The following is a 12,506-nucleotide window of genomic DNA, read 5'->3' as shown; positions in this document are numbered from 1 at the left end:
CCCTAACTTTTCTTTTGGACATGTTGCATGAGATCCTCACTGGATACAGCCTGAAATGTCTAGTTAGTAGTTGGTTATACAGAACTAGAAATCATGAGAGAGTCTAGAACTGGATATATCTAGCATTAAAAGACAAAGAATTTGTGGGTTAGAACTGATTCCTGTCATTGTATTCAAATATTCTGGATACATTTTCCTTGAAGAAGAGCTAAGTTCCACAAGGACAAGGACCTAAACGTTTTTTGTCTTTGGGTCTTCAGAGCCTGGGACAATACTAGGTACACAGTAGGCATTTAACAAATATCTTGGTGATTGGATGAGGGTTTGTATGATTGGATAGGATTTCAGTGGCCAACTAGTCCAATTCACAAATGAAAAAATATCACCTCTACAACATATGAAACAAGAGGCCATTCAACCTTTATTCACTACTTCCCAAGATATCCCCTAAAACATTAGAATGCTTATAATCAATAAATTTTTTTTTCAGTATCTTTTTCCCCCTGTATATCATCTGTATATCATGCATCTTTTTTCTGTGTCATTCATCTTTTTTTGTTATGACTTTTCCTATATCTTTTCTGTAGAACCAATTGCAATAAAATCAATGGATATTTCAAATCACAGCTCTTAAATTTGTCAAAAATTGTCAAGCTTCCTTCAAACCCTAAGCTCCCTCCATTTTCCCCCAAGATACATATTCCATGTTGTATTAGCCCATGCTTATATGGCACAGACGTGAAGCCCTTTATTATTCTGGATCCTCTCCTGATTATCAATATCCTTCTAAAATTTAGATCTCAGAACTAATAGGTTTTTTTAAAATCATATTTTCTGAGATTGAAAATGAGGCTTGTGAACTCAAATTTTGACAATTAAAACAAAGAGACTATTTTGTAAACTCGTGGTTGCCATTTTCTACCAAAACCAGAACCCCTCTTGAAACAAACCAAAGCAAAAAAGAAAATGTATGGTTTAATAGTTGAAGTTAAAAATGTATTTTTAGGGATAATTTGCTTCAAAACCAAAAGGAAATGAGATCTTAGTTTTATAAGCGAAAAACCAACCATTTCATGAATATAATTACACACAAAAGCAGTTCAAAGACAGTGAATATGAAAAATATACACACACATTTGTAGCGCACATACACATGCATATATACACATATATTACACATGGATTTATCCCAATGTTATGCCTGTTGTGATTCTTCCTGGCCATTTCTAATCTAAGAATCTAAAGTCAGTGCTATACTTGTCAATCGTCTTCCCAATCATCTTGGGAGTTGAAAAAGGACACTGGTTACTCATTCATGAGAGGAAGTGGTGAAGTTGGCCAACAGCCTATGTGTGAAAGGCTTGGTTAAGCTTCAGGATTAAAGTTCACTTAAGAACATGGTAAAAGTTTGAAAGTGAGGCTTACTTTTGCTAAGGTTCAGATCTTCTAATCACTTGAGATTTAGTATTCAACCCAAAAGCCTACTGATAAAAATCTAGAATTGTGTCTACCTCCAGTCCCAGCTATGAGGTAAATGAGACAAGACATAAAAAGTTCCTGCCAAATATTAACACATGAGCTATTATTATTCCTCTGATCATGTCACTTAACTTCTTTTGGACCTCAGTTTCCTCATTTGTAAAATGGGAATAATAACACGGATGATTCTTGTGAATATCAAAGGAGAAAGAAAATCTATGACAAGTGCTTTTGAGCTGGTATAGAAACTAGTAGCTGGTAGACGAAACTAAAGCAAGCATCCATACTTGGATCACTTCTTAGCTAGCAGATGAAAACAGCTATGAAAAGCTGAGGCTTTTTTGTGGGTTTTTGTAGTGGCTGCCTCATTTCCTGCTGCAGAGGAATCACTGCCATTTTTTTTTTTAAAAAGAAGTAATTAGAGTAAATGTCTATTCTTCAGAAAAGGAGATAGCTGTGGAGATAGACTTCCAATTAAGTGATTAATGTCTGTGGATTTCTAAGCAGTGGAATCAGAGATGCTGACTGGCTAACTCCTACCTGCTGGACACTTTTTCTATTCCTTCACCCTTTCTTCTAAGAGATAAGGACTAGACTGTTAAAGGGAGACTTTAATGCTATTAAGATACCTGAGTATTCTATGCATCCATACTATTTATAAGTCCTAATGATCTAATTTTATAAATGCATTTTGGAATCGATAAAAGAGTACATACAACTGTGCATTCAAGATTTAAATTTGCAAACACTGTGATATATTAAGCCATTATGTCAAACTCTATAACTATGCCACTTAAAAAACAATAAAACATTTTTTGAAAAGAAGTAATACTCACCTTTCCATTGATCATTAATGTAAAGTTGTTTTGCACCTGGCCTAGGGTCATTTTATTATAGAGGAGGATTGGGTCATTCCGGTCTTCAGGTTTAGCTGTAGCCTATAGAAGTAATTGTAAAGAGTCATTTATCACTAAACAAGAAGAGATCCTTTAGCACAGTGGCCCCTGTTTAACCTTGTTGTGTCTTGTCAGTCAAATGAAGTCTATAATCTCCCTCTTGCATCATGATTTTATTAAATAACTATACTTCAGCCTAAGAACTCTCGGTTTAGCAGAATAGTTGACAATGATAAATAGGAAAAAGAAAAAAATGAAATAAATGTTGGCAGAGATGAAATTTTGACTGATGATATCATCAGTAACAAATTCATAATTTACTTTTGGCTTAATGATTAAAACTTAAGTGCTCCATTGGATAAGAATGCTCAAGATTGGCTTTGGTGTCTATTTGTCTTAACAGGGTTCTTTGCTACGTAGCCTTGTCTGCCAGACCTTGAGCACATTGCTAACTCTCTCTCCCTCGATCATAAATTGGGATCTCAGTGATTCCTCCAACTGCCTTCTTGGAAGCTCATGGATTTCTATATATCTATATCTATCTATCTGCCATTACTACCTCAAGTACATTCTTGTTTTTTCCTTGAGGGCATCATGTCCCTATTAAAACATAGTAATAAAAAGTATTAACTATCAATAAAAATGTGTGATTTGCTATAAGCAAGAGAGGAAGAGGCACAAGTCAACAGACATGTCACAAAATGAAAAACCCTTGAGGGCAATGACGGATTTCCTCCTTTAGTAACTCCCCCTTATTATACCTAGTTTTATTGTTTCATTTCTTCTCCCTCACCCAATTCATTCTATAATCTATCCATCCTGGCTATCCATAGCGACTTTGAGACTTTGATAGGTTGATCCTCTGTCAGATAAAGAGGAGTTAGAATTCATGTTTTTTTTTTATTTTTCTCTGCCATAAAGTCTGATGTGTTAAGTACAAAATCACTATTAGGATTGATCTTTGCTGTGATAATGAAATTCAACATTCAAGAAGTACCTTTAATATGTAAACCTTCAGAGGTAGGTTCCTTCTAGCTCCAAAGCCATAGTATTTTGCCTCTAAAGAACATACATGTCTTTAAAAGCAGCAAAAAAAAGTTCATCTAATCACAGATTTCCACAGAGGTGGGAAGTCTTCAGGGCAATCAATTGCAACCTCCAGATTTTATAACTGAGGCCCACTGAGTAAAAATGGCTTGTCTAAAACCATATATCTATTAATATTCTGAATCATGATCTGACCTCAGTAGTTCCTGATGCAAATTCAGAGGTGAGCTGTCATTCTAAGAGTCTCTTAAAGAAAGATTCTGATACTGAACTCAAATGTAACTTTTGTCTTATTTTAGAAAATCTTTAGGGGGAGAAGAGTTTAGATAGGAGTTCTTAGTGATCAACTCCCTAAAGCTTTCTACAATCTGGCTCCAATTTACCTCTTTTTCAGATACTTTATGTTCTGGCCATATTGTACTACACACTGTTTCAGAGTCATTTCAGGTCTTCATACATTTGTGCAGGCCACTTCCTATGCATGGGACATATTCACTCCTATCTTTTTTTTTTTTAACATGGTATCACAGAGTCTGAAAAATAGGAGGAATTACAGGGAATATCCAGTACATTCCAAATTCTTTTTCACTCTTATCTGTAATAAAAGAGTGCCTTGTTTCCTTCTGGCTAAAAGTGAATTCTCCTTCTCCAAAAAGAATAATGTGATAAGAAACAACCTGATTTACATCTATCTCCAACTTCCTCCTCTCTTCTCCCTTCCCCTCCATTAGTTGATAAAAAGGACCATCTTATTATCTCTGTATTCCCCTTTGCATCCTGCCACAATACTTTGCACTAAAAGGTACTTCATAAATGTTTGCTGAATTTAATTTACTTATCACATCAAAGGTCAATCCCAGTAATGACTTTGTAATAAACACATAAAACTTTATGGAAGAGCAAATCCAAAAACATGAAGTAACTTCTGAATCCCCTAGCAGATGCCCTCAATCCCAAGGGGATCAATCTTTCCACTAATCCCTGTAATCACTAAGGAATGAAGAGTTGTCTTTTAATGGCCAACATTACCAATATTGGGTTCATTTTTAAGCTCCTATGCTGTTATTGCTGAAGCAAAATCATCTAGGAAGGAAACAGCACAGAGCGGTTTTGAAAAGCCGTGGGACTCTTTCATTTTAAAGGCTGCCTTTTCCATTACACAGCCCTGACTTCCTACCACTTAGCACAAAATTGGTCTTTTCACCGCCAAAACCAATCTTGGGTGGAGAAAGGCACAGAAATGGAGCTGAATGGTACTGGGTGGAATAGAGATAAGATGCTTTACGTTGGCAATCTCTTTTTCCAGCGCCATGATTCGATTCATTTCCAAGGCAATCTGGGTTTCATTGATGGACAATCCTCTATCCTTGCGGATCAGTTTAGCCACAGAGATCATGAAATTCACGTATGCTATGCAGGCCTGTGGGGGAAAAACAATGGAGGGTTTTCTACATGTTGGTGATAATAAAATTAAAAAATATAGAAACATCTTAAATATAATCAACTTTAACTTTTTTGGTAACAATTTAAGTCAGAAAATTCTTTCATGGAGACCCCTTAAAAGAAATGAATCACAAAGAGTCATAAACCTGTGAAATCATACCACTGGAGATCTCCAACGAAGAAATAAAATACAAACTTTGTTTCTCCATTCAAAAATTGGAAATGAGGACAATTTATTTAGCACCATCTACAAAAGTAGTTTCCATACATTCACAGGATATAGGGAAATTAAAATTAAAATCAAATGAGATTCATCCACTTCTGCTTTTGTCCTGTACTCTTTCCACTAACAAGTGTCTCTCTAGTTTTTAGTATCTCCTTCAGTGTTCAGTTGTCACCTCCTCCAGTTTCTCTTAGTTGCTACTCATTAGTCCCAATTCCCCTTTGTAAAATACTATATTAAGTGTTTCAATATTTTATTCACTGAATAAACCATAGGTTATTTTAAAAACAGGGACAGGTTTTGCTTTTCTTTTCATCCCTGTGCTTTGCATATAGCAGAGTCTTAATACATCCTGGCCCTAAAGTCAGGAGCATCCAAGTTCAAATATCTCAGACACTTTCTAGATGTATGACAAATCACTCAACTCTCACTGTGGCAAGTCACTTAACCTATTTGCCTCAATCCACTAAAGGAAATGGCAAACCATTTCAATATCTTTGCTAAGAAAATCCTAAACAGAGTCACAAAGAGTTGGACGTGACTAAAACAACATGTTTGGTGAATTTGAGTCTTCATTAGTATGCAGTAATACTCAAATCCAGTGATATCACACATAAGTGTTTCATTGTAGAGAATCTGTGCCAAACAAATTAAGAAACCTTAATAAACCTTGACTCACCAAGTCTGTTCACTCTCATAGGTTTTTCTCAATCTTGAGCACAAGCAATGTCACTGAAATCAGCTCATGGACTAGAACAATATGTCCCATATAGGCTTCATAGCTTGTAGGAAGCTCAGTAAGACCCGAGTACTTTTCTAATTAGACCCATAAAGTAAGATTGTGTGAACATTTTGGGGGGAGTTTTCCCCAAGAATTTTTTTTAATAATACTATTTTATTTTCAAATATAGTTTTCAAATTCAACCCTGCAATCTTGTGTGTAAACTCTCAATAACAAAGCTAACCCACTTTAGATAGGACTTTATTAGAATAACTCCCTACTAGAAAACCTTTAGTATCACTGAGCCACATAGAGAAACTCCCTTGTTTTTGTAGCACAGGCTCACAGAATGTAGAGTTAGAAGGGACTTGAAAGGTCATTGAGTCACAGAATCTTTAGAGTTGGGGGTGAGCTCAGAAACTACGCAGCCAAATCCATAGTTAAACAAGAATTCTCCTAGGATCTATCTGGATGAAGACCAGCTAGTCTGCTTGAAGATATCTACGGAACTCAAATGAATTACCTGTCTATACAACCTCTGTCCTATTTCTATATTGCTGTAACTTTTGCTCGACTGACCAAAATTTTAGATCAAAAACATAATTCAATATCATTTACTTTAAAACTTGAACCCTTAAATCTCCCTTCCTCCCCAATTCCAACATCAAGTCTCAACTTATCTTTTTGCAACATTCCCCCATTTCTCCTGGTTCTGTGTTCTTTAGCTGTTCTTTATCTCCTGACCAGAAGCTTAATAATGCTCATTGACCTAGCTGATAGATTTTCTTCTGCCCAACCTAAACCTCACCTTTTCAAATATTAAAGTCTTGAAAAAAAAAAACTTTCCATTTTTTCCCTATCAGCTTTCCAGATCTCACCTCATATCTCTGTTCCCTTTTACAACCAGTTATTTTAGCAAAAAGAATCTATACTGTTCTCACTCCCAATTCACTTTTGAAGCCCTTCAGATCTAACCATAGCCAGAAAGCTGATCTAGCTTCTGTCTCTATGTCCACTTACCACTTTGCTAAAACAATGCTCTTCAAAATTACCAATCACATCTTGACTACTTAACACAAAGACTTTCTCAGTCTTTTTTGACTTATGCTGGCCACAGACAGAGATGGTCACAGCTTTTATCTGTCTTTCAACTGCAAGACTCATGAACTCTGAAATTTCTCTAACCTTTGAACCTTCCATCATTCCCTTTGCCTGGTTCCTCCTAAAACTTTTTCATCTTCACCATGACCTTAAGTCCCTCTGGCCCTTCCTTCTTCCTCAGCTCACCACACAAGGTAGGGTTTCACTATCTTGATTCTACAGTTATAGTTTCACTTTAAAATTGTGCTTCACATGCTTCATCTCCACTCATGCCTTGTAAAGTCCAATCCTAAGTTACTCAATCATCTGCCTTCTCTGCACTTATTTGTAGTTACTAAATTCTCCATACCATTGTATTGAATGGTTCTATTAAAAGCAATGTAACCTTTTAGTTCTTCTCTAATTGACAACCTTGTTTTGCTCCAATTATGGCTATTATAAACGTTCTCTTTCATTAATACTTTTATTACTTTTACTGCCCTTATATTTATACTTATACTTTAATTTCTCCCCATCTTCTTATACTTATGCTACTTTTCCCCCATCCTCTTCAGTTGAAGATCTCAAACAAGAGAAAGCCAAAAGAGAATACCAAAACAGCCAGACTCATTTAAATCAAGCATTCTTCTCATTTAAATCAAGCATTGATTCTTAAATCAATTCATTCTTAAATCAAGCATGCTTGATTTAAATCAAGCATGGTCCCTATGGGAAGCATAAACAAACATTTAGATGGAATGATTTCCTCCAATCATTTAAAGACATCATTCTAGTACTCAATTACTAAAGGGATCCACAATACAAAATTAAATTAAAGACACCTATTTTATACAAATAAGCCTTCTTTACATCCTGCCATCCAAGTCCTGTATGTCTTCTCCCTTTCACTTTCAGACTTCCAGAAAAAGTCATCTTCCTTGCCTCCACTTCTTCTCCAAATCATTTCTCAAAACCTTGTATTCTTGTTTCCAATTCTACCACTTAACTGAAATTGTAACTTTTAGGGTAACTTCTTCCACGCCCTAAAATCATCCTATGCCATCTTTAACTGTTATTCCAAGCCTTATCCTTCCTAACTTCTGCAACTTGGTAGGTATTGTTGACTACTCCCTGTACCTGAATATTTACTCCTTACTGGGTTTTTAATACATTTGTCTTCTGTTCCTTCTCCTCCTACTTGTGATTGCTTCCTTTAAGAAGACTCCCTTGCTGGATAATTGTTCATATCCTACCCATCGCCATTTAGTTTTAATTTAGCTAAACAATTAAAAAAATATTGCCACATTTAACTGGCTTTACAAAGCCAGCCCCTGAAAGGAAAAATATAGGTGTTTTCCTGAAATATGAACCACTGTTCATTTTTCAGTATTAACAAAGCTTATGAAAAAGATATTTGTTCACCTGTTCATACTTATGAAGTCAAAATGAGTGAAAGCTTAGTTTAAGGTCACTATAAATGTGACATTTTAATTTTTTATTGAATTGTTTAATTAGATTAATACTAAAACCAATAAGGAGATGAAAGATGTTTCTCTGACAATTATATAAGGTGAAGTACAGAATAGCTTGTTAATTTAGAATGTGAAGATATCAGTTTAAAGTAAAGAACATTGAATATATAAATATAAATGTTTTATATAAACTGGGTCATATCTGAAATACAGCTGGGTAACAAGAACACTGTTTAAATGATAAATTATGATTAACTTAGCTATTTTCAGAAATGATATAATATAATGCATCCAAAAGACTCATAATGGAAAATGCCATCTACATCAAAAGAAAGAATTATGGAGTCCGAATTCAGATTGTTGAAGCATACCATTTTCACTTTTTTTTTTAACTTTCCTTTTTTATTCTTTTTTTTTCTTTCATAACATGACTAATGTGGAAATGTTTCCATGATTACACATGTATAACATATGTTGACTTGCTGTCTTGGGGATGGAAGAGAGGGAAGGAGAGAGGAGAAAAGGAGAAAAATTTGCAACTCAAAAATTTATAAAAATGAATGTTGAAAACTATCTTTACATGCAATTGGAAAAAATATATCCTTCTATTTACAAAAACATTTGTGTCTAAAGTTGTATTTGTCTGATCAGCCACAGTCAGACATGCTGTAACTCAACTCTAATATAGTAATGTCATTTAAGAATGACAGACAACACCCAATCCTGCACAGTAGTCAAATTTGATTCATCACTGTCTTCTGCACTCTTACCCATACTGTGGGCTATGTTTGAGTCATCCTTCTATGAATGGCTCCCTTCTCTCATCCTCTAAGCCCTTCCTTTCACATTTCCTTTTAAATTCCCACTCATTCTTTCCAATTCACAATGGTTTTCCTGTATCTCTCTTTCCACAACATATTTTTCATGTGTGTAAATGTCATGTCCCTCAACTAGATAATCAGCTCCACGAGGACAAGAATCAGCTTTTTTTTTGTAATCTAAAATTCCACCACTCCCATAATTCTCTGCACAGGTTGGGGTTTAGTAATTTGAGTTATGCTGAATTGCGACCAAGAAACAAAAGAAGTTTGATTTCAACTTAAATGTTGGATAGAACCAGTGATGGCAGAGTATTTCACCTTAGGGAAATACTATCAGTCTTACTGAGAATAAAAGACTATACTATAATAATGATCTAAATGTTTCTATATTTTAACTCATAATTTTGCTCCAATTTTCTTTTCCTCTTAATTCCTTGGTAAATTATTACACATTTGAGTAAAATCCAGAAGGAAGAAGAATTTGCTTTCATCAAACACAGGTATGAGAAAGAACCAGTAGAATGCAGGAGCCCTAATTGGAAGACCTAAACACCCGAGTTCAAATCTTCTATCTAGTGGATAGAGCTAAACATATTGTGATACCTGAACACTTTTCAATATTATAGGGGATGAATGTGTAGAGTAGAAAAACATGGGTAAACATGAATGAATTGATGCAGTGAAGCAAACAGAGCCAAGAAAAGACTGTACTCCATGACAATAACATAGAAAGCAGGAGTTCTTGATAGTCTTTTTAGTATTTCATGATACCTATATTTTAAATGATTTTTATTAAAATCATTTAAATGATTAATTTCATTTAAAATGATTTAAAATCCTATGTATTTTTGACATTTAAAAACATTATTCTAAGGAGCCCTGTTCAGTTAAAATTACTGAACTGAGCCCTGGAGAAAACTTGAGAAAATTTACCTCCTCTTCCTTCTTTGCTAAAGTGAGGGATACCACAGTTGTGGAATACGTCCTTTACTTTCAGATGGGCTCTGTGACTTTATTGGCTGGATTTAATTTTTGCCTTGTTCTTATCAAATGTGTTACAAGATGTGGATTTGTGGATAGGGTAGGAGAAAATATATTCAGAAATGACACAATGTGAACAAAAAGACAATAATGAAGAGAAGGATTGAAACAAGTTTTTTCCTCTAAGTTATGGTATGTATTATCAGTATTCACCTTGTAAGTCACTGGGATTCTGTTTCTTCAACTGTTAGGAAGTGTTAAGGGTAAGAGATCAGAGAACTCATATCCTTGTGACTTCAAGGCTGGTTCTCTATCCCTCAGGGAGCAGCAAAATGGTGCAGTGGATAGAGCACCAACCCTTAAGTCAGGAGGATCCGAGTTCAAATGTGATCTCAGACCCTTAACACTTCCTAGCTGTATGACCCTGGGCAAATCACTTAGTCCCAGTTGCCTCCCCTCCCCCCAAAAAAATCTACACCCCCAAAAAGGCTCTTTACCAGTTCTATAGACTTCAATCTTATCCTTCCCTGTCTTTGCTCAAAGAGGATGACAAGTTACCCTTCCTCCTTTTCTCTCAGATCTCATGATGACAAGACATATATAAACTGCCTTGAGCCGCCTCAGGAGAGATCTGGCTCATTCTTGCAGATTGCAATCAGCATCAGCTTGGCTCAGAGGGCCTCTAGTGACCTCTGTACTGTCCGAGCAGAACGCTCTCCTCGGGGCAGGTGCTCCCAGGGGTCTGGGTGTTTCTGTTCTGACTGTTTTATGGGTCTCCTCGTTGTTTTTGGCATCAGCCCTTTTCACAATGAGATCTTTTGGTCCTGACCTTTCCATAACATTCAAGCTAGCAGAAAGTACTTCATAGAGACACACAGCTAGGTAATAAAAACAAATATGGGCTCATTTCATTTGCAGGAGCTCTCTGCCTCCTTCCTTATTGAAACCTGCAATTTAATTTTTTCCCCTATAAAATCCATTCCTATTATTCAGACTTGTTATCTGTTCATATCCTGAAAGGATTAGCTCATGTTTGACAGAATCCATGCTCCATTCCTCAGATTATATGACACAGCTTAATTACTTTGATTTTGGTATATTCCCTGTGACAGGAGCTAGAATAGAAGAAGTGTCTCAAGAAAATGAGGACAGAACACTTGATTGTCACCTTGGTAGCAAGACCAGGGTTTTCATTTTGGTCAGACCATTTTGTTGCCTATGTCAGGATGCCAGCACTTTGAAAAACATAATGGGATGTTGGCTCTTTATGAGAACAGAGACTATTCCCTTTTTTTTTTTGTCCTTGTGCCCCCAGGGCTTAGAATAGTCCCAGATATACAGCTGGTGCTTAATAAATGTGAAATAAATATGGAACAGTCTGGAAGGACATTGTATTTAACACCTATCTAATCACTGTATAAAAATCATTGGTTCTTCAATTAGCTAAGCAGTAGTTCTGATGGTAAGGTCATCATATTAGAAAGATCAAGTAGAAAGCCAATATGGATTAGCATATAGCTGACTTAAAATGAGTCTTGGTATTGGAGATAGACTTGCTTGTGTTGCTTTCAATACATGGTGCTATATGCCTTAAAAGAAAAAAGATATTTGCCTCCCTCTACCTCGCAAGACTGTCATGATGCTTAAATGAGATAACAGAGGTAAAACTTTTTCAAAGAGTAAAAATATATAAGTATAAAATATTTATCATATATGGGTAAAAATCCATATATAAATACAAAATCTAACATCTGAAGAGTAAGCATAGATATACAATCTTACCATTAATGTCATAGGTTTAACCATCCTACAGATTATTTTTGCTAGTAATGGATTGATACAGGAGAAGGATCATATTCCTCAAAGATTATAGAGTAGCCAACTATTTTAGGATTGCAAAAGAATTAGGGTGACTTCCCTCCTTCACATTCTATTTAGGCACAGAAGGTTTTCAATTGGAGATCCATTAAACAAGACAACAGATGAACACTATCTGTTGAAATACATCCAAAAAGGCAATAGATAACTGGTATATAAGAACTGCCCTCTTTTTACATTTACTATGAATAGCTTCAGCTATCCACATCTTTGTGAAGAAATTCTATCTTAAAATTATGAGTTTAATCCTGGTTGAATTATGTTATGTGGAAAAGAATGTGAGGTGACAGGAAATAACTTTATTGCTCGGGAAAGACATTCAATGTCCTATTAACCCCTGCAAGGAAGAGTAGAATTGGGTTCGTTTATTAGCTCCCTTGGTGATCCGTTACCCTAAAGCTTTCATCATCAAGTGCCCAAATTGTTTTGAGTTCTTAGGGACAATGGCAGTAGGGAACTCAACAA

General features: G+C 35.5%; 1 protein-coding gene across 4 annotated transcripts in view; it reads right to left on the bottom strand.

Moving 5' to 3' along the window:
* Window positions 1-12,506, bottom strand: part of MME (membrane metalloendopeptidase) — a 111,579-nt gene that overhangs the window by 51,153 nt on the left and 47,920 nt on the right. For all 4 annotated transcript variants that reach the window (XM_031957548.1, XM_031957552.1, XM_031957549.1 and 1 more), the window contains exons 9-10: window positions 4,708-4,842; window positions 2,316-2,417 (exon numbers count right to left, since the gene is read on the bottom strand). In XM_031957548.1, the coding sequence (XP_031813408.1) occupies window positions 2,316-2,417; window positions 4,708-4,842 (237 nt within the window). The remainder of the gene's footprint in view (window positions 1-2,315; window positions 2,418-4,707; window positions 4,843-12,506) is intronic.

Source organism: Sarcophilus harrisii, chromosome 3 (genome assembly GCF_902635505.1).
Source record: "Sarcophilus harrisii chromosome 3, mSarHar1.11, whole genome shotgun sequence".
Taxonomy (NCBI): Eukaryota; Metazoa; Chordata; class Mammalia; order Dasyuromorphia; family Dasyuridae; genus Sarcophilus; species Sarcophilus harrisii.
This window is presented reverse-complemented; position numbering and strand designations above follow the sequence as displayed.